This window comes from Chrysochloris asiatica, unplaced genomic scaffold (assembly GCF_000296735.1).
Source record: "Chrysochloris asiatica unplaced genomic scaffold, ChrAsi1.0 scaffold00026, whole genome shotgun sequence".
In the NCBI taxonomy this organism is placed as follows: Eukaryota; Metazoa; Chordata; class Mammalia; order Afrosoricida; family Chrysochloridae; genus Chrysochloris; species Chrysochloris asiatica.
Window position 1 is genome coordinate 10958772 of NW_006408544.1, and position 22791 is coordinate 10981562.

At 43.8% G+C, this 22791-nt stretch overlaps 1 protein-coding gene across 1 annotated transcript in view; it reads left to right on the top strand.

Moving 5' to 3' along the window:
- The first annotated feature begins 19899 nt into the window (after window positions 1-19899).
- Window positions 19900-22791, top strand: part of SLC5A9 (solute carrier family 5 (sodium/sugar cotransporter), member 9) — a 26206-nt gene continuing 23314 nt past the window's right edge. The window contains exon 1 of the mRNA XM_006839738.1: window positions 19900-20113. Within this exon, the coding sequence (XP_006839801.1) occupies window positions 19952-20113 (162 nt within the window). The 5' untranslated portion in view covers window positions 19900-19951. The remainder of the gene's footprint in view (window positions 20114-22791) is intronic.

Here is a 22791-nt window from a genome sequence, read left to right on the forward strand (position 1 = left end):
AACGTAAATTTTAAAGATTTATAGCAGAGTCCTGGTGTGGTGCTGTGGGCTGATGTGTCAGACTGCAAAGTCATTTGGACTGCAATGTCAGTGGTTCAAGCTCACCAGCTGTTCCTTGGAAACCCTACAGGGTCTCTGTGGGTCAGAAGAACTGGGTTGAAGGCACTTAACAACAACAATCTACCCTGTTGAAGCCCTGATGTGGCACTATAGGATAAGCACTTGACTGTAATGGTGATTTGAACCTCAAGGTGGGCAATGGGGCATAACAGACTCGACGGCACTCAATAACAATATCTATCTTGCTAAGGAGACCTGGTGGTGCAATTGTTAAAGCAACTCATCTACTAAGTGAGAGACTGGCAGTTTGAACCCACCAGCTGCTCCACAAGCACGTTCTGCTTCTGAAAAGATTTACAGCCTTGGAAACCCCATGGAGCAGTTCTACTCTGCCCTGAAGATAGCTATGAGTTTAAATCAACTGGCCAGCAATGGGTTGGGTTTGGGTTATCTATCCAGATACTTACAATCTTGCGCCACCTGAGATTTTTTGCATGGGGCATGCCCAATGGAACATGAGTGCACATTCTTTGGGTTCTGTTTGGGAAGCTGTTCCTTCCTCCCTCAGGGATAGGCAAGCAGCAGTCATTTAGAGCACTGCTACTCTAGCCTTTGATGAGCTTGGGTGGCACAGTGGTTTAGTGCTCAGCTGTTAACTAAACAGTTGGCAGTTCAAACCCACCAGTCTCTCTGCAGGAGACAGATATGGTAGGTTGTCTGCTTCTGTAAAGACTGCTGCCTTGGAAATCCAATGGGGCAGTTCTACTCTATCTTGTAGGGTAACTGTAAATTGGAATCACCTTAATGACAGTGGGTTACTCCCACCTTCATGAATCTATTTCACTATCTTAGATATCTTTTTTTGACTGTTCACCTAGGAAAACTGGTAAGCCATAGGTTTTGTACCCAGAAAGCACTTGTTCCTCAAATCATGTCCAAAGAACAGAATAATTTCATTCTTATCCAAATTCTAGACAAACGGAGAAATGCAGGGGATTAAGGCAGACTATAGATTGAAATGTCACTTTATAATCCACTGATATTGGAGATCATACATGTAGTTGGTGTATCTGGTTCAATGGACAATCTAATGATGAGCCTCAAGGAGTCTGGTAGCATAGTGGTTACGAATCGGACTGCTAACCTCAAGGTCGGCAGTTTGAAACTACCAGCTAGTTCTTCCACAGGAGAAAGATGAGGCTTTCTGCTCCCGTAAAGATTTACAGCCTCAGAAACCCTGTACAGGGTCACTATGGGTCGGAACCAACTCCACAATACTTAACAACAACAACGATGATGAACCTCAGTAAAAGACAAGAATATCTACCCAGTTGTAATATCTACCCAGAATGTAATAGATCAAAAGTATGCTCTTACAGAGACGGAGACTTGACAACTCAAGTTGCCCATGCCTGAAAGAAATTAAAAGCACATTTTCTTTGGGGACTTTAGTTCCATCAAGAGATGGGAAGAAGGTTCAGGAATATATAAGATCAGTTTCTGATGCCAAATCTACATGGTGGAGGTTAGAGAAGAATAGATAAGTAAGATATTACTCTAGTGAAACTCCTTTCCCAAAGAAAAGGAACCTCAGCAGTGGGAAATTTGCAGCTCCCCCAACATCATCCATTATTACTAAGCACATAAGTCGTTTCCAATAACCCTCTGGGAGCATAGTAGTTACCAGTCAGACTACTAACCTCAAGGTCAGCGTTCAAAACTACCAGCCGTTCTGTGAGAGAAAGATGAGGCTTTCTACTCCTGTAAAGATTTACAAACCTGGAAACCCTATGCAGGATCACTGTGAGTCAGAACCGACTCCACAGCATACCATCATCACCATTGTAAATAGGTTGTAAATAGTTTACACCGGTATAGCTGCATCTCTTATTACTTCACTAGGAGTAATTCCACTAAGTATGAATTTACTGTGTTAGTAATTTAAGGCTGTTGGTATATATTGTCTCATTTGCCTTCCATAGCAGATATTGTCATTTTCATTACTAATCACCAAATTATGCTTTTGTAAGTGCAAGAAGTAAACCTTTATTGTGCTAAATCAATATTGTAAGTACACTGTGAAATGTTTTAGGAATATTATTTCATTATAAACTCAACTGCAGCCCAATAACATAGAAATGATTATTAAAACTGAGACTATTCACATAGAGGTTATGATACTTACTTGGTGTCTGTGACTGCATTCATTGTGTTTTGGACCACAGTTGGTTTGAATACTGATTTACAAGGATTACATCATGGTTTAAGTATCAAGGGATCTAAGAGAATATAAAAATCCTGCTTATTAGGCTGGTGAAAAGTTTCAACTTATTTAGGGTTCTACACGTGGGTGTGTTTACTCATCATTCATTCATAAAGCCCTGGAAAAACACGACCACTGGCAAGGCAGATGTCTTCTCAGGGCAACCTGCAAAAAATCCCCCATCTCCTAGTTGCATCAAAACCCCAAAGAAACTTCCTATCTTCCCCACTTACTCACTTTTGCCAGTGCCAAAGGCTTTCTGGTCAAGACTCAAGTGAAGCTTTCATACCCCTATCCTAGAAGTTAAAAAGGATGGGCAATGAGAGACTGAGATTTTATCATAAGCTTCCTAGAAGTTCAATCTGATGGGGAGTCTGAGGAGGACCTTGAACTTTAAGAGCCTTTAGTCATTCATTCAACAATTAAGTACTTATTATGCACCTAGCACTGTGCTGGAGTCCTGGTGTGGCAATGCAGGATAATGTTCTGGGCTGTGGACTACAATGTCAGTATGAACCACAAGGCTGGAAGTTCAAACTCACTATTCGCTTCTCAGAAGCCCTATACAAGGTAGCTATGAGTGAAAACCAACCTGATGGCACTTAACAATAAGACAAGCACTGCGCTGGGGATATTATAATGCACAAAATCAGGGCAATCTCTCTACTCTCTGAAGCTATGGGAAGAACATGAATCTACCAGAGGACAAAGCAAGAGGATGAATACAGAAGGACTTACTGGACCAAGACTGCAGCCTGTACAAAGACACCGTGGTGGCAAGGAGCACAGTGCACTACCAGGAAATGAAAGAAGACCTCAGTTACGGAGCATAGAGAGCAAAAGGGAGGAGTATGAGGCAATATGAGGCTGCTGGGCAGAACACACAGAGAGCGGTATACAATGTTACAGAGTTTTAGCTTTGCTGCAACAGTACTGGGAAACCATGGAAGGTTTTAAGCAGTGTAGTATTTCAGAGTGACATGCTCAGATTTGCATTTGAAAGACCTCGCTGGCTTTTGTTTGGAGAATGGATTGAAGGAGAGAGAAAAAGCCAGGTCAGTAAAGCGGCAAGCACTGAAATCAATTAGATAAAGGCCCATGCCCCACATGACACCCTGTGACAGGACAGAGCAGAAGGAAAAAAGGCCCACAAGCAGCTCACTGTCCTGTCTTCCTTCTGTATTTTGCCATTACCAGGACTGCTTTGGAGAGAGGTCCTTCTCGCCTCCCTTCTTACCCCACAGAGATGAAGCCCAATAAGTAAATAAATAACATTTTAAAAGTTTTTGCAACTGGTTTGTTGTTGTTGTTGTTATGTGCCGTGAAGTCGGTTCCGACACATAGCGACCCTGTACAGGGTTTCCAAGGCTGTAAATCTTTACGGGAGCAGAAAGCCTCATCTTTCTCCCACGTAACAGCTGATAGTTTCGAACTGCTGACCTTGAGGTTTGCAGCCCGATTCATAATCACTACACTAGCAGAGCTCCTTTTGCAACTGGCTGTTGTTGTTGTTGTTAAGTGCCATCGAGTCGGTTCCAACCCATAGCGACCCTGTACAGGGTTTCCGAGGCTATAAATCTTTACGGGAGCAGAACACCTCATCTTTCTCCTGCGGAACAGCTGGTAGTTTCAAACTGTTGGCCTTAAGGTTCGCAGCCCGATTCGTAACCACTACGCTACCAGAGCTCCTTGCAACTGGTTAGCACCCAAAAATAAAGACAGTCATGATTGTTATGTATTATAGAGTCTTGGTGTGGCATTGTGGGATAGGCCACGGACTGCTAACTTGCAAGGTTAGCAGCCATTCCTCAGACACCCTAGGGTCACTATGAGATGACAGGAGTCCTGGTGTGGCACCGTGGGTTCATGTGCTGGACTGCAAAGTCAATTTAAACCTTAAGGTAGGCGGTTCAAGCTCACCAGCTGCTCCTCGGAAAACATGTAGATGGTCGCTCTGGATCACAACCTACTCAATGGCACTTAATAGCTACAACAAGTTGGAAAAGACTCGAAGACACTAACAACAACAACTTATTGTAATTAGTCTTGCTTGTGTTAATGTTCATGAATTTATCTTTACATCATTCCACTCGTCTCCCATCTCTTTTTGACTGTGAGTTCTTCAAGAGACATCCTGATTAATTCATCTTTATAAGCCCAATTCTAAGCTATTATTACTGGATAAACAGAAAACTCTGGATTTCTGCGCTGTTCTAATCCAGAAGCCACTAGCTATATATACTATTTATATTTAAATCAATTAGAATTAATTTAAATATTTTTTGCTCAGTCCCATTGGCCACATTTCAAGTGCTCAATAGCCACCTGTGGCTAATGGTGAACATACTGGAAAGGTATAGAACATTTCATCAGGGCAGAAAATGCTACCAGACACTGATGTCCTAGATGCTAAATACAGAAACATGCTGTCCAACAATGCAGACTTCCAGCTGCCCAATTAATCCCCATGTGATGCTGAACACTGCAGACACAGGTGGGTCGCACATGAGATAATTTCTGGAAGTGTCACCAAATGCTTTATTGGAATCAGTCCTTATCACTACCTGCGCACAGTGGTGGAGGATGCTGAAACCTGTTCCATTGCACCACCTTGTGTCCTACTCTTGCTATTGCACATTGAAAGTATTACAGCTCTTTGGTCACACAGAATAGCTGCAAAGGAAGGAGCATTGTGCAATTTCTGAATTGAGGACTTTCTGAATTGCCTCCTTTCCATAAAAATAACTTGTGAAGAACCCATACAAATATCTACATTCTCTGAGTCTCACTTAAAATCATGATCGTCATGGATGAAATATCTACATTCTCTGAGTCTCACTTAAAATCATGATCGTCATGGATGTCACTCAGAAATTTTATATTTGACCAGCTCCCATATGAATCATAATCACATCGTTGAAGCATATAAAGCATCCCCTCTAAATCTCACTGCATTCCTGTAGTCTACACTCGTATTTCCACTCAATTAGGAAAGAGACTTGGAGGAGGGAAAGCAATTTTCCCAAGATCACTCAAATAGGAAAGTAGGAAATCAAAACAGGTTTGTTGTTAAGGGTCATCGAGTTAGTTCTGACTCATAGCGACCCTGTATAGGGTTTCCAAGGAGCGATTGGTGAGCTTGAACCATCGACCTTGTAGTTCAAATGGCTTTGCAGTCAGGCGTATTAACCCACAGCGCCACACCAGTTCTCCAAATCTTTGGTTTTAAATGTCTGACACTTCTCTAGTTCCAGTTCTAATTGGACATGCCATTGAGGGAAGGGATCTGATGTTCACCTTATTTTGAATCAAGAAAGATCTATGAGTAAATTCCTGAAGAGGAACCAGTGAGTGGGGAGGGAGTGTTTGCCATAAACAGCACCTTTCTTCATCCCACATCCATTTGTAAAATGGCAATGAGCTGTGGAAACAGAATGAGAGCGTTCATACAGTTGAAAGAGATTGAAAGAGAGAATGAATGGTTTTCAGATAGTAGAGAAATTCAGAGAGAGAAATAAAGAAAGAAATTTTAAGAAACAAGTGAAGCCAGTAAGGGAAATACCCAGGGAACTTTGGACAAATTTTGAGGGTTGAGGTGATGGATTTATAGTATTTGGGGAAGATTCAGGGAGTTTTAGCGTGTGTTTAGAGCAAGGTGAAGAGTTGTGCAGAATCATTCTGTTTCACTGGGAAATTCAGACAGATATGGAAAAAACACCACAGACTGATTTAGAATTTCAGAGATTTACAGAAAGTCATAGCATCCTGGGAAGTAGCAGAATATTTCAGATAATTACAGTGTTCCAGAGAAATTAAGAGAACTATAGATATTTTTTTCAAATTTTCAGAAAAAGATACTCACAAAGAGAAATTGAAAAGATTAAGAACAAGGTTTGTTGTTGTTAAAGTGCCTTCGAGTCGGTTCCAATCCATAGCAACCCTGAACAGGGTTTCCGGGGCTATAAATCTTTACGGGAGCAGAAAGCCTCATCTTTCTCCCGTGGAGCTAAATATAGAAACTTTCAGCTGGAGTCGGAGAAGTTCTGACACACTGGTTCCTACATGTCAGAAATGTCTCAGAGAGTATTTGACATTTTGCAACAAAATGAAAACCCCAACAGCCCTTCAGGTTACCTACTGATTTAGCTGCAAATACAGCAGGAATCTGGTGAGAGAGAGTGAAGAAAAGATAGTTACCTAGGGCCCTCTCAGGGCCCTGCAGGCCACTGGGATAAAAGATGCTAAAATGTGTCCTATTCCTCTCCCGTTTGACCATCGTTTGTATTGCATGCTCTGAAAACCATGGCTCTAGGTCCTGAGACTCATAGTGGTCTGAATTACCTATTCTACAAGCCAAAGTCTTACTAGATGATTTACATAAATATCTCTCTTCTCTGAATTCTGATTTCATTTGAAGTAATTCTAATTGTGTTTATTCCTCCTTCACGCGACAACTATCACCAACAGAGGACCCAGTAGTTGTTATGTGCCATCAAGTAAGTTCTGACTCATAGTGACCCTATTTAGTGGTTTCAAAGAGCAGCTTGTGGACTTGAACTGCCAACCTTGTGGTTAGCAGTCCAGGGCTGATCCTGCAGAGCCACACCAGGATGCCCAACCAGTAGGGGGAATTGTGTTTTATATCTGAGAGTGTACTGAGGGAAACCTGTGATCCAGTCTTGCTCTGTCACTCAGTTGCTGTCTGCCTCTGCACGAGTGAATGGAAATCCCAGCTTTTCTCACATGAAAAGTTGGCATCCCATCTCTCATTTTTCATAAGAAGAGACTCAAGATTTGTCCCAAAGTTTTTTGAATTCAAAGCCTGGAATCTTAGCTGTGCTACTATCAATATACATTGATCAATATAACAGTATACGTAAATTACATGTTACATTGTATACTGTGGAAGTGCTGTGTAGATATATATGTATATTACATTTGTGTGTTATTGTTGTTGTTAAGTGCTGTCAAGTTAGTTTCGACTTGTAGCGACCCTGCATAAGGTTTCCAAGGAGTAAACGGTGGATTTGAACCACTAGCCTTGCGGTTCAAACTACTCTCGTGGCCCAGTGCTTAGTCACACATATCAATAGTAAAAACTAATGTTCTTCTTGACTCCAACCCTACCTTCTGTCCTGGAGTCCTGGTGTGGCACTGTGGGCTAATATATCAGACTGCAAAGTAGTTTGAACTGCAAGGTTGGTGGTTCAAGCTCATCAGCTGCTCCTTGGAAACCCTATACAGGGTCGCTGTGGATTGGAATCGACTCCATGGCACTTAACAACAAAAACAACCTTCTGTCCCAGATGGAATCCTGGTGCGGCACTGTAGAATAAGAACTGGACTGCAAGACTGGCTTGAACCTCAAGGTCGGCAGTTCAAATTCACCATCCCTCTCCTCAGGAATGATGTACAGGGTTGCTGAGTAAGAACCAACTCAATGGCACTTCACAACAACAACCTTCTATCTCAGATGGAATACTAGAGTTTGGAAGGAACCTAAAACTCTCTCTGGAAGTGTAATGGACTATCCTCTAGGCTGGTGCTTATAATGAGAGAGTTACTTTTCACACTATATTCTAAGAGTTTAAGGTTCAGCCACCCCCCCGCCCCCCAGTGAAGTCCTTGAGAGGGACTGGGTGTGGTTCTTCTCTGGGTCTTCAGTACTGACTGTGCACCCAACAGGTGTTCATTGAATTGTGCTGAGTACATTGTGAGGAAGGAGCCCAACCTCCACCATTTCTAAGAACCCTTGGTACAGAGTGATGCAGAAGAAAAAGTGCTAACCTAGTACCTGGGGATTTTGGATGTTCATCTCTAGCTACACAAAAACCCACTCTGTGACCCTGGGCAAGCTCCTGACTTCTTAGAAGCTCAGTTCCTTCCACTGTAAAAGAGAGATCATTCCCCTTATTCCTAATTACCGCACAGGGCTAGTGGGTGAAGACAATGATTGGATGGTATGATCTGCTTTGTAGATTATACAATGTGGTGTGGCAGGGACTCTGGGTTATTCCCCCAGCATCCTTTCCTCCCTTTTTATGAGTGAAAAAAATCCCAAAGGCCATCTAGAGTAATGACACTTCTTTGCAGACTAGGTTCTGGGCAACAAGCTATGAATGGAAGAGTTATGTGCTGCTTGTAGTAAACAGGCCCTGGAATATAAGTGCAATGGCTAGAACCTGAGCACTCATTTTAGACAATGAAATGGGAGGTGATGGAGCAGTAAGATTAAAGGAACTGAAGTACCTAAAAAATTATGTCCAACCATTCCTATTTTCCAGATTTTACTTGAAAAAAAATTTTTTTTTCATTTAAACTTGAGTCTGTATTACTTACAGCCAGACTAAATCCCAGGTGATATGTGTTAATGACCATTTACCCTGGTTTGGAGCATTATTGTTTAAAACAGCTATTAATGGGGGGGGAAGGAAACTACTATAATATGATAAAAGTGTAATGAGCCTCTACTCTGCCAGGTTCAGTGTTATGCTTGGGTAGAAATGGATCAGATGAAGCCCTGTCTTCCAGCAGTTCAGTCCTAGGAAGAAAAACAGAGAAGCAGTTATAACATCATTGTTATTGTTGTTATGTGCCATGAAGTCAGTTCCGACTCATAGCGACCCTGTACAGGGTTTCTGAGGCTGTAAATCTTTACGGGAGCAGAAAGCCTCATTTTTCTCCCATGGAATAGCTGGTAGTTTTGAACTGCTGACCCTGAGGTTCGCAGCCAAATTCGTAACCACTACGCTACCAGAGCTCCTGATAACATCATTAGTAGATGTCATAATGAGGGAAACACAGCAACTGTGGGGTGCCATACGATCCAGAATCCTGGAAAGGACATGCTGGGGGAGGGATGGGAGACAGGTGCTGTGAGCTTCAGGTCCCCGAGCTTTGCCTCTAACTGTGAATCCAGGAGCCTCTGAATCTCATCATCCTGGTCCCTGGTGGAGGCAGCAGTGAACTTGTGGCTGGTTTATTTTTTCCCATCAAGATGCTCCTTGGAAAGTTCTCTATGGTTTATTTAGGCAGCTGCAGGCTCTACTTTCTCAAGACGATGGGACAGGGTATTGACTCAGGCATGAAGCCTTTATTGTCATAAGCTTCTTGGGGTTCCGGAATTTATCAAAACCCAGGAAGCTTCCAAGCAGCATGACTGTTTCAGGGTGAACACCAGTGAAGAGCCATATGGAACTATCTTACCAGCATATATAATAATAATTATTATGCAAACATAATAAAAATGGAATAACAACATATAGATAAATAATAATGCAGTAATAGCACCTGTTGATTGAACCCCACTGTGCTTAATCATCTGATCTGTCTTTTACTCACACTCACTTTATGCTTCAGGATGATGGTCATTCCCATTAAGAAGTTGAGGCTAAGAGAGGAGAGATAAGTTGCCCAGAATCGCATAACTGCTGAGTGCCAGAGCGTGGTCTGGTCCCAGGGCTGCCTGTGGATTTAAATTTTCACTCTTCTGATTTTTACCTGCAACCCCAGTGGTTTTCAGCTCCTCCACAATTCCTAAAAGCAAAATATTAGAGAGGACCTAGTGGATAATTTCACCTACAAACCTTCCGAACTTCAAGGCCGTTAGAAACAACTCCAAACAACTCCTTTCACATATAAGGAAAAAAGGGCCAAATGACATGGAGACTTGTCCAAGATCACAAATGGCAAAAGCAAAACTCAATCCCACCTCTGACTCCAGACCTTTTCCTCTACACCTCCATTGTCTTCTGTTCCTTGGGCTCAGCGGTTCCCTCCTGGATTAAGCTCAGGATCCTCTTACAAATGATGTCTACAGAGAAGCCATTTGGTGTCAGCATCCTCCCATCTGTCCTTTTGCCAAATCCCCAGGGAGACTCTAAATGTGCTGGGTCTTAAACCACAGGGACTCTGAAAACAGAGTCAATTTCTATCCTGAGGAGTTCACGGGTCAGTAGGAGATATGGGTATGGGTAGGTTGGCACAGTTGGTACTGAAAGGTGGAGTCCTTCACAGTGACTGTGAGCACACAGGAGCAGGATTGCATTAGTATAGATATCAGGAAGCAGCAAGAGTTGAGGAGAAAAGGAATGAAATGATCCAAAGACCCTTGGGGTTCCAGAACAGTAGGGGCAAGTAACAGAGAGAAAAGCAAGGATGGTTCTAGAAGGGTCTTCAACATCCATTAGAGCTGTCTACTCAATGTAGGCCTCTCTCAGAAGCCTCCCTGAATGGTACTGTCCATTCTTTTCACACTCTGGCCTTCTAATGGTCTATCAGTCATGTGAGGTCACTTCCTCTTTAAAGATGACTGTATCTCAGAACATCTTCTTCCTGTAAGACTGCAGGCCATGGGATACACATAAAGATCTACCAACAAACTCTTAGAAACTTTTCTCACTTATGTGAAGAGGAAAGAGCCCCTGGGCTCCCCTGACTGAGGTTCCAAAGCAAGTACCATTTTCAACGGTTGGACTGCCACACTTACAGAGATGGTGGCAGAAATGGTTCCTCCAAGAAACTGTTTCAAAGACAAGGCCTGGTTTCAATGACTGTATGATCAGAGCTCAGCTAGAAGAAGAAAGAAGAGGAAACAAAGAGTAATCTGACACAATTTGATGAACTTGACCTACACCTATGGATGTAGGAGCTCAAAAGAGGGAACAAATCTTTACAGCGAGGATTATTCCTACCCCCTCCATACACAGGGTAGACAGGGATGAGCAACTTGGACATTGGCTACCCAAAATGGGGGAGAGGGGGCTACAAAGGCAAGAAATGACTGGCTTACAATCTTTCAAGAGGGAGCCGAGATCCAGAAGGTGTGGAGGAAGGTAGAATCTCCACTGAGTAGTATCCAATCTGTCTAGGCAGGGCTGATGAAAGGAAATAGGTCTCTTGTGATACAATAGTGAATAATTGTTGTCAGGACTGATTGTGAGGGTTGGAAATGTAGAGGTAGACATTTTGTTGCAAAAGGAAGCGAGTGATAGACTTTTCAGTCTAGGAACAGAGGTCCCTGGGACCATCAAGGGAAAAAGCAGAGAGCAGGACCCTACCCAGAGAAGCAGTGACACCAGAGAGGGAGGCAGAGAAGATGATGTGAAGAGATGAAGCGGCTTGAACCATAAGGTCAAACTCCCTATACAGGGTGGCTATGAGTAAGAACCAACTCGATGGCACTTAAGGAAAACAACAACACCTACCTACCTACTTACCTATCTATCACCTATGATTTTGTCAGTCTGCAAATGTAGAATCTTAGACTTAGTGGGTTGAAAATTCTTCCATTACAATGTAGCTAGTGGGCAGGACTTAAATCCCTAGTCCATGTTATGGCTCTTGTATTTTATTGACACTGCCACTCTAGGTCAAGCCACAGGGCAATCCATATTGATCCTGAAATTCTACTATGAGCTCAGGTAATAGCAGTTCCTGCTGGGTTCACAGCACTTTGCAGATTATAAAACATTTTCACATCCATTGTTTTATTTCACCTTCCCAACAACCTGTGAGTGTTGTTATAGCCATTTTATAGGAGAGAAAAATAGGACTGGTAAATAATGTGAAGTACTTTGCCTTCATCACCCAGCTAGTAAGTGAGAAAAGCCTCAATGGACTTGGGTTTCTCTGACCTGGAACTCTGTGTGCACATCATCAGTCCACATTGTTTGGCTAGACCAGCTAACAATCATGTGTGCAAGGGTTTGCGAGTGTCAGTCACATTGTGGACAGGTTAAAACCTAAGCCAAGACCTTGTTCCTAAGCCCCAAACAATGCCCATGTTTCTAATATCAGCCCCGCCCTCCTCCTGTCTAAAGAAACCTGTTTGTCCAGGTATGTGAAGGTAAGAGATGTTAGCAGCAGCAACACCAGTATCTAACTGAAGTCGTGGTCTTCCATATCTAACCCTGGGGTTCTAAAGAACTCTAAACCCAGAACAAGGTTTCTTTTCTCCAGGACATCTGGGATCAATGACAGGAGTTCTTCCTGGAATCCAAGGCCCAGAGAGCTGGAGTGAGATTTCAGAGTCTGCCCCTGCCACCTTGCTGGGGTGGAGCCAGGACTCACCCACACCAACCTTGACTTGAGTTTCAGAACAGCTGTCAAAGGCCAGGCCAGGCCAGAACTGCATCACGGCCGGGAGCTGCTGCCCGGGAGGCTGAGAGACTGGGCGCGGAAGGTTTTGCCCAGGCAGGCTGTACAGGTAGGGGTCCAGCCAGGCCTGGCAAGGATCATTTATTAGGGACTAGAGTGAATAACTCTCCTTTGCATCTCTCCTCTCTGTTTCATCCAAGAGTCTCTATCACTGTCTTTCTCGGGCTCTACTTTTTCATCTTGCAATTAAGCTTCCAGCCTGCCCACATGGCCCTACCCCTTGGCCCTTAAGAGGCTGGGTGCAGCTGGGGCCTCATCTGGTCTGCACACTCAGTATGTTTTTCTTCTCCAGCAGAGCTCCTCCTCCAGGGCGAAACCTCACTTATTTTTGTATCACCAGTGAGGACAGCAGACCCGCTGCCTTCCACAACACCCAGGACACCATCAACATTGTGTTCTTGGGAAATGCTGCCCCTGGAATTGTGCAATGGGCCGCTCTGACACAGGACCTGGCATAGTCAGTTGGTGGAGTGCATTAAATGGAATTGAATTTGGATTGAAAAGAGCAGGGTGGTGTGCAAAGAAACATAGTACCACCAATCCATGTGGGCTAAGAGCAAGACCTGTAGAGGAATAGAGCAAGATAGGCAAAGACGGAATGGGTGAGTGAGGGCTGGGTTTGTAGGAAAAGATGCTGGAGATCTCCGGAAGTGAGTCACAGGTCCCAGGGCTCTGTCAGCAATATAGCAACTTTTGTGCCTACTTTAGAGCGACCATTAGAACAGACAAAAAAAACCAATCTCAATATCTTACCCCCTACCAAGAATCCCCAGAGGCACAGTGATTGAGCACACTGCTGCTAATGTAAAAGTTAGTTGTTCAAACCCCCCAGCCTCACTATAGGAGAAAGATGCGGCAATCTATTTCTGTAGAGATTTAAAATCTTGGAAACTGTATGGGACAGTTCTACTCCATTACACAGGGTTGCTATGAGTCAGAATCAACATGACAGCAGTGAGTTTGGACCCCCTACCACCACCTGGTGTGGCACTGTGGGTTAATGCACCAGATTGCAAAGCCATTTGAACTGCAAGGTCGGTGGTTCAAGCTCACCAGCTGCTCCTCGGAAACCCTATACAAGGTCACTATGGATCAGAACCGACTCGACAGTACTGAACAACAACAGGAACCATCACCACAAGGGATTCACCTTCCATGATTTCTCTCTCTTAGAAATGGGTCCAGGAGAGAAGGGACAGGTGATGTAGATTAAGTCAGGCCCAAATTCAAAACCTATAGAAGTCATCATTATTGGACTTCGCCAATGAGCCTTTGGTTTCTCATCTACAAAATGAATATAATTCATACAGTTAACATAACAATTGAGATCATTTGTGGGATGCCATCCACCCAACATATCTAGCACATTCTCGTAAATATTCATCTCCTTCATTGTTCTGGAAGAGGAAGTTCTCAGCAGGAAGGTTATAATCAGAGTGGTTTTTCTGGAAGAAAGTGTACGTAGCCAGGGTGGAGGCCAGCTGGAAATACATTATTACCTACCCAGGATTCTGCTTGAGGCAAAGAGCATTGGAAGAGAGAAAGGACAGAGGCAGAGGAAGAGGAGCACCTAGGCTACAGCCTGTAAGGAAGTCTTCTTCCTCGTGACATGGATTCAAGTGCTCCAAGGGAGAACGACCCACACTTTTCCATCTACATTTGATGCCTCGGTCTCAACTTCTCACCATCAGTTCTTTAGCCAATGTTTCCCATTCCAGCTATTCCAGTTGCAATGCCAGTCCCTTTGGGAGTAGAATGCAAGGCAATGAGCACATGTAGGCACTGGGAGGTGAGGAGAAGCATTACTAAGGAATGAGTTGGGGGGGGCACCCAAGATGGAGGATCTTGGGCCCCAGAACCAGGGTCAGGACCAGCACACAAATGGGGCAAAGTAAACAGCACAAGTGTACTTTCAATTCAAGAAGAAAAGCCAGGGAACCTCCTCTCCATCACCTTAACGTGTTCCTCATCCCTGTGCCTAAACAATTGTACTGCCTTCCTCATTCTTATCCACCCCCAAAATGCCCTCATAAGAGATTTTCTAAAATACCACATTACCACCCATTCCTTGCGGCCCCCTGTAGACTTTAGATACCAGTCACGCCAGAACAAGTTATTCCCTGAACACATGATGCCTGTTTACACTCCTCTGCCTTATACATATTGTTCCCTCAGCTTTCTAGACCAATATCCCCTGCCATTCATCACCCTGTCACTCCAACGTATTTATTAAAAACTTTCAGCTCTATTCTGTAAGCACTAAGTTGGACCAATCACTCGGGACATGAATACAAAAAAGATATCAATGTCCCTTCTCTTGAGAGGCTAAAACCTAGTAAAGAAGACTCACAGAAACCAACAGTTGCATTCAGTGAGGTAAATGGGAAACACATTGGAGTTGTGAAAGCTCCAAGGTGAAGGGGTCAGAGAAGGCCTCCAAGGAAGAACTGTGAGAAGGAAACAGTATATACAAACACCTGGTGAGATGGAAAACCTGGCATTTCCTGGGACCATGTGTAGTACAACAATTCAGCAGCAAGGAAGCAATAGGAAAATTCTAGTCCAGACTCAAGAGTATGGGAAAAGGCAAAGCCTCCATATAAGAAAGATGCCAAGGCCCTCAGTGCAAACCCCCTTCCAAGACTAAGACTCAATACACGCTCTGATTGGTGACTACGCTCGTCACCGATAAGGGGAAGTGAGGGAAAAACAGCAATGAAGCAGTGAGCTAAGCCCTACAATGTTCAATAGACTTATGTGAACCCGGGTGAAGACCTGGTTGGCCAGCAGTGTGGCAAGACCTAGGGACTCTTGGGCCCAGAGTCAGTGACATAGCCACAGAGGACTAGAGTGGAGAGTGAAGTGTCCAGCGGATAAGAAGAGAGGGCATCTGCTTATCCGCAAGAACACCCACACTTGCAGATAATACCCGCTTGACCTGGCTTCAATGACTGGATGATCAGAGCTCAACCAAAAGAAGAAAGAAGAGGGAAAAAAGTATAATATGATACAATTTGATAAACCTGACCTACACCTATGGATGTAGGAGCTCAAAACAGGGAACAAATCCTTACAGCAAGGATCATTCCCACCTCCTCCACACACAGAGTAGACAGGGATAGGCAACTTCGACCTTGGCCACCCAAAACAGGGGGGCTACAAAGGCAAGAAGTGACTGGCTTACAAGCTTTCAAGAGGGAAGCTAGATTCATAGGGCATGGAGGAAGGTAGAATCTCCACTGAGTAGTATCAATCTGTCTAGGCGGGGCTGATGAAATGAAATCTGGATGGATCTCTTGTGATACAATAGTGAATAATTGTTATCTGGACTGCTTGTGAGAGTTGGAATTGTAAAGGTAGACGTTTTCTAGCAAGGAGGGGAGTGATTAACTGTTCAGCCTAAGAGCAGAGGTCCCTGAGACCATCAAGGGAGAAGAGCGGAGAGTGGGACCCTACCCAGAGAAGCAGTGATACCTTAGATGGAGGCAGAGACAATGACATGGAGAGATGGAAGTGTTGGGGACTTTAGACACAGAGAGGGAGAGACGCTGTGTGCCGATGACCAGCAGTCAGGCTTGCAGTGTATACCCTTTGGTTGGTTGATGATGCATGGAGGGGATTGTAACCATAGCAATGAAATGATATACTATAGGATGAATGTAAAACTAATGTTCTTCCATGTAAACTATCACATAATTCACAATAAAACATTAAAAAATAAAAGAAGAAAGAAAGATCCCAAAGAAGTAGGTGCTGATGGGACAGCCTGGTTTCTATCATAGTTGGTAGAGAGTGTACAAGTAAAGAGTATGAAAACAGAGAGGCATTTGTTCTCCATGGGCCCTGCCGAATGGCTGAGGGGAGAGGAGACATGGGAGTGAAACCACTTGCTGTTGAGTTGATTTCCACTCTTGGCAATCACATGTATGTCAGAACAGAACTGTGCTCCATAGAGTTTACAAGGGCTACTTTTTTTTTTGTAGAAGATTGTCAGGATTTATTTATTTATTTATTTATTTAAACTCTACAGAATTTGAAGGTTTATTTCAACAAAGAGTACAGTTTTAGCCAGGATACACAGATGCACTTAATGTAACAATACCCTCTGCAAAAATAGATTCCATACTACTCAGAAATGCAAGGGACAATCTTATTCTCTAAAAATTAGACAGCAGACTTCTTAAGGTTAGACAGTCTTCAAAATGGACACTGAAAATGCTTGGTGACAAGAGGTGGATCTAGAGTCTGACATGACAGAGCTAGAGCTGCAAATTAAATCACTGCCACACAAAGGCAGACTACTCCTTATATTCACACAGCATTAAAGAAGATGTTTCAATATCAATCTTTTCAAATGTGTGTCAATGTGCTGAAAGAAAAGAAAAAGTTGAACGATATGCAAAGCTAGTAAAAGTTACAACAGAACGATTTAAACATCTTCTCCAAAATTGAGAAAAGCAACTATGTTAAATTTTAAGAAAGTTAAAAAAAGGAAAGTCTGACAGAACTCTCAAGCAAGTCAGATGCCCTTTTCATTAAGTAGTCAAGTAAAAGTTCACAGGAGAGATTTCAATAAATTATCTTGAAACCATGGTATAGAGCTAATTTTCAGAGTCGTCATGGAGGCCCACCCTTAAATGGCTTAAATCTGGAGCCACCTCCTCCGGGCATGGAATTGCCACTGATCTGTACAATTCTATTAATTGGGGGTGCAATGCTTGCATGTTGGGTTATCACGTGTTAGACCTTTTTTACAAAATGTATCTGGGTGGACTCAAACCTCCAACCTTTCAGTTAGCATTAGCCATTTGTATCACTCCAGAGAGACTGAGTAGGGACAGGGAAAACACAGACCATCATGAGGATGGGAAGATGGGAAAGGTTAGCTATCTAGAGGGCCTGACATTTTGGTGATGACATCAAGGACAAGACTGTGAGACGACAGGTGGAATTAGCTAACCCCAAGATTACAATAGAATGTGATTTCTAGATGCTTCAGGAAGGACCAAGGGAGACAGAGCTGCAGATGCTAGAAGTCTGCTTACTGGAAGTCCTAGGGGCTGGTGTATGGAATAAACAATACCTAAGCAGTAAAATCCTCAAAAAAAAAAAAAAAAAAAAAAAACTTTAAGTAACTAACCCTTCAACTTGCTCAATAGGGGAGTTTTCCCCTTATCAATAGCTTAATACTCAATTTTCTGAGATTTCTAATTACAGTTTAATTACAGAAATCCCTGCTGTTACTGTAGGTATGACAGCAGTCTCATTTAAGAAATTGTTCATAGATTATAATATCCAGAGTCATTCATTATTCAACACTTCAATCTTCACTAAAGGTAGTATTTCTCCCTACAGGTTCTCCTCCAGCTAAGGCTGTCTGTGGGCTCTGCCTGCCTACCTTGGGAAAAGAAGTATTGTCAGCTTACTATGTTTCTACCCACCTCTTTACCACTTGAGAACTTCTGCTTCTGAGTCTGGGAGCTGGAGTGCCAAGGGGAAGGAAAAGTCAGATAGCAGAAAAGTTCAGACTTAACCTAGACTCTCCTGAGATGGTCCTCTGAGTATGGACCAAGTTTAAGGCTCCCTCTTCCCCATGGGTGCTCTTGTGGGTTTTCTGGAGTTCCTTCAACATGGGTAACTTCTCTTGGCCTGCCCTGACTCAGGCACTGCATCCCTGATCTACCAGCCAATCTAGTTCTTTTTCAGCCTTTACACATTTAGTAGAGGACTTCTGAATTTTGTCAGTTGCAGCCCCACCATCCTCTGGATATCCTATTGAAAGGATCTAAGAACATCCATGCACTGAATTTTTCATGTATATGGCCCACCCAAGTCCACACAGACAAAGGAAGAATCAAACACATGCATTCTCAACCCAGGCCTAGGGATGCAGGCTAACCCCAAACAACATCCCGTTCCCTCCCATAGCTGATGCCATGAGTCAGCCACAAGCTTTTGTTATCTATCTATTTCAGGCTTGAGTCAGAACCCAGTCCACAGTTACTCTACTTGAAGGAGACACTTACCAAGCTCTCCAAGTTTCCCTGCCGAAGTTCTTCTAACAGAAACTATCCCTGGAGTAGCCACCACACTTCTTTTACTTCTTGTTAGGAACACACAGCAAAGATTTAGCCAAAGAAATACCCACAATGTCTTGTTGTGTCTTCCCCATAGGGTATATAGAGTTGTAAATTCAGTTCTCAACATTACCTTTGCAAATTGGCACCTTCCTTCTACTACCTGGTATGCATCTATATTGTGTAAAACCTGCTCAAACAACCCTATATTAGCCATCAATCCTTCCCAACCTCTTATCTTTGCTGCTCTTTTTTTTCTGAGTTCTTCAGCAGGTGGTCAGATGTTCACCTGCTGTGTATTGCAATCACCATCCTGGATTGCAGTAGGTCTTTTCCACCAGGCCATAATCAATTACATATGTCCTGTGTTCCCAGGGCCTCACACAGTACCTGGCACACAGTGAGTGTCTATTCATTGTAACAAGGAAGCATGAGTCACCCTGTCATTATGGGGAGTTCTCTAGGTAACTGAGCCCTGAATTTGCCAACAGATGTATGCTTAGTTGTAGATATTGCCACAAAAAATGTAAAAAACCAAAAAAACAAATGTCTGCTTTCCAGTAGATTCTGACTCTTGTGTGATGGAGTAGAACTGTGCTCCATAGGATTTTAAATGGATGATTTTTAGGAAGTAGCTCTCCAGGGCTTTCCTCTAAGGTGCCACTAAGTGGACTTGAGCCACCAAACTTCTATCAGCAGTTGAGCACTTAGCCATTAGCACCTCCCAAAGACATCTAGACAAAGTGTGAGTTTTGTCACATAGCTCTACTCTGTTCCTTGGAATAAATCATTCATTTGTTTCCTGGACCTCCGTTTTCTGCACTGTAAAGAGTGGGTTGGAAATAGGGGTATGTGACATGGCAGGTTCCAACAACTTTGAAAGGGCAGTAGCAGGTTTCCCTCACACTGGGCTGTAAGGAAGTCAGGAACTACTAAGAAGTCTAACTTTTGGCCCCAGCTTCACTTTTACCTTTCTGTGTGACGTTTCCTTCCTCAGGCCTCAGTTTTCCCTCTGTACAAGTAGGAGTTTGAACACCTAGATTTCTGAAGTTCTTCCCAGATCTGGGAGTGTGGCACTCTACTCCTTTCCTCCTGCTCCTTGAAGGGAGGGGAGAGGATGTGTGTGCATGTATATGTGTGTGCACATATATGTGCATGTGTGCGTGTCTGTGTGTGTGTGTGTGTGTTTGTGGTGTGGCAGCTGGGGGTTGGGTAGTCTTATAAAGGGTGGGGGTGGCCCTTTGGGGAAGAGGAGTGGTCAAGATCTTATGTGCCAATGAGACTCAGAGATTTTGCAGTAACTAATAGTGCTTGGCACTGTTTAATCATTAAAGGAAAGGAATGGATCCAGGAGCACCTCAAAGTCCAGCCTGGTGGTGACTGATATTAACAGATGAACATGGGCCTGGCAACAATGGGGCCTGGAGCTTCAGGGCACAGGGACAAGGCTGAGACGGTGCCGCATTCAGTACTGGACTCTGGGGTCAGCCTGCACGCTTATGACATCACAGTTGTGGTCATCTACTTTGTCTTCGTCATCGCTGTGGGCATCTGGGTGAGTAGGCCTGGAGGTTGGGGCCTGGTAGACAGGCACATACAGGCAGAATGTCATCTCTGGCTTGACTGTGGAGCTGGGAGCCAGTGGAATAGAAAGGCCGATTACAGAACCATAGCAGGTCTGAGATAGAAGAGCTTTAGGAATCATTCCTGTCAATGTTTTCCTTTTATAGAATGGCAGATTGAGGCTCAGAGAGGAAATGTAACTTTCCTGACACCACACAGAAAGCCAGAGGCAGTGCCAGGTCTGGAGTCCCCATCTCCTCAATCCCTGTCACTATGCAACTTGTATCTTTAACACCTCCCCAAAGCCCCCCTCCATCCCTGACTGGTCTGGAAAACTTCTTTACCATCCCAAGATTACCATCCCTGAAAATGCTTCATTCAAAACTTAGCTCAACCCTCCACTTGTTTGTTTCTTCACCAAGGAACCATTCTTTATAGAAAAACATAGGGGAGACCTGGTGTGATGCTGTGGGTTAATGCACCAGACTGCAAAGCTGTTTGAACTGCAAGGTCGGTGGTTCAAGCTCACCAGTCACTCCTCGGAAACCCTATACAGGGTCACTATGGGTCGGAACCGACTTGACAGCACACAACAACAACAACAATGTGTTCATAAGGAAGAGGATCAGGCAAATTCCAAGACCCTTTTCTCTCTCCATTGTCCACAGGAGCCTTGGTACAGTGGGAAAGAGGGCAGGCAGTTAACAGCTGTGTGGCCTTGAGAATATGCTAAGTCTCAGTGTTCTCTCATCTGAACAATTAGAATAATAGTAACCACTTTATAGAACTGTTTGACCATTTGATAACATGATGCATCTACATACCTAGCATGGTGCCCAGCCAGCACAGAGTGGGCAGGCTATAAAGGCTACTGTCATCACCTTTAGACTCTGCTGGTAGCGTAGTGGTTACGAATCGGGCTGCGAGCTCAAGGCCAGCAGTTCGAAACTACCAGCTGTTCCGCTGGAGAAAGATGAGGCTTTCTGCTCCATAAAGATTTACAGCCTCGGAAACCCTGTACAGGGTCGCTATGAGTCGGAACCGACTCCACGGCACATAACAACAACAACAATAAGAAAGACTATGATTCAAGTCCTATCTGGTAACTTACGAGGCCACAATTTCCTCATCTGTAGAGTAGAATGAAGGAACCCTGGTAGTGTAGTGGCTTATATGCTGGACCACCAACCACAAGGTCAGTAGTTCTAATCTACCAGCTGCTCGGCAGGAGAAAGATGAGGCTTTCTGTTCCTGTAAAGATTTACAGCGTTGGAAACCCTATACAGGGTCACTATGAGTTGGAACTGACTCAAAGGAACACCACCACCATTACCACCAGCAGAGTAGGATGAGGAGCCCCTGCCTCCTGGGACTGGTATGAGGAAGAAACGAACAGAGGTCATCACTGGCTCCTTGAAGGTAGTCAACTATGAAAACACCAACTGCTCCCAGATTTTGGACAAGCTGTGACCCCTCTTTGGACCTCTATTTACTCATCTATAAAATGGGATTCTTTCTGCTCTTCTGGCATCCCAGTGAATCAGAGGTGACACAAAAGTGTAACAAGCCCCAGATTCTATACATACTTTTCATTCCCTCATAACTAAAGTCTGGACCACCCCTATAGGTAGCGTTTCATTCTGTTGAACATGAAGTCACTGTGAGTCAGAACAAGACTCAATGGCACCTAACAATGTTGTTGTTGTTGTTGTTAAGTGCCGTCGAGTTGGTTCTGACCCATAACGACAATGTATAGGACTTCCGAAGAGAAGCTGGTGAGCTTGAATCACCAACCTTGCAGTTCAAACGGCTTTGCAGTCTAGCACAGTAACCCACAGCGCCACACCAGGACTCCTAACAACAGTGACTAATACAATCTTTCCTTAGTGATGAGCATCTTGTTGGTAGATTTCCCCACTTCTTTACCTGGTTTAAGTATTTCTCCATTCTTCAGACCCAGTTAGAGACCTGTTGGTTTAAGCATCTTAAATAACTGCTTCATTTGTCCTTCTCATGCCCTTGCTCTGTGCCCCAAATAATTTCCTTTCCCTCCCGACTCTTCTGTTATTGAGCTCTCCAAATAGAATCATAACTGACCAGGGATGCAAGGCAGTGGTGCACTCCAGTGTCCAGTGTCCTGAATGGTGATAAATAATGTGGGCTGGTCTCAGGCAAGAGCAACAGAAGCCCTAAAATAGAGCCTCTTGTTCTGCCCTAAGTTCTACCATCAGGATAAGCCATCTCTGTTGCCCTGCCTCCAGGCCCAGGAGTCTCACTGGACAAGGAAAAAGGGAAGTGCAGAGAAAGCAGTATTCCTGTAAGCCACTATACATCTAAGAATGAGAAATTAACTCATCTTCTGAAAGCAGATTTGGGAAGAAAGGAAAGACAAGAGGCCACAAGTGTACAAGCATAATAATCTCATACTCTTGCACAGGACTTTGTCATTTATGAAGTCTTTCTATTCCCTTTGCTTCCTCTGCTCCTCACACCAGCCCTGAAAGATGAGAATTGGAGCTCAGAGAGGGGAAGTAACTCTCCCAAAGGCTGTTGCTATTGTTAAGTGCCGTCGAGTCGGTTCCGACCCATAGCTACCCTGAACAGGGTTTCCGGGGATGTAAATCTTTACGGGAGCAGAAAGCCTCATCTTTCTCCCAGAGAGCAGCTGGT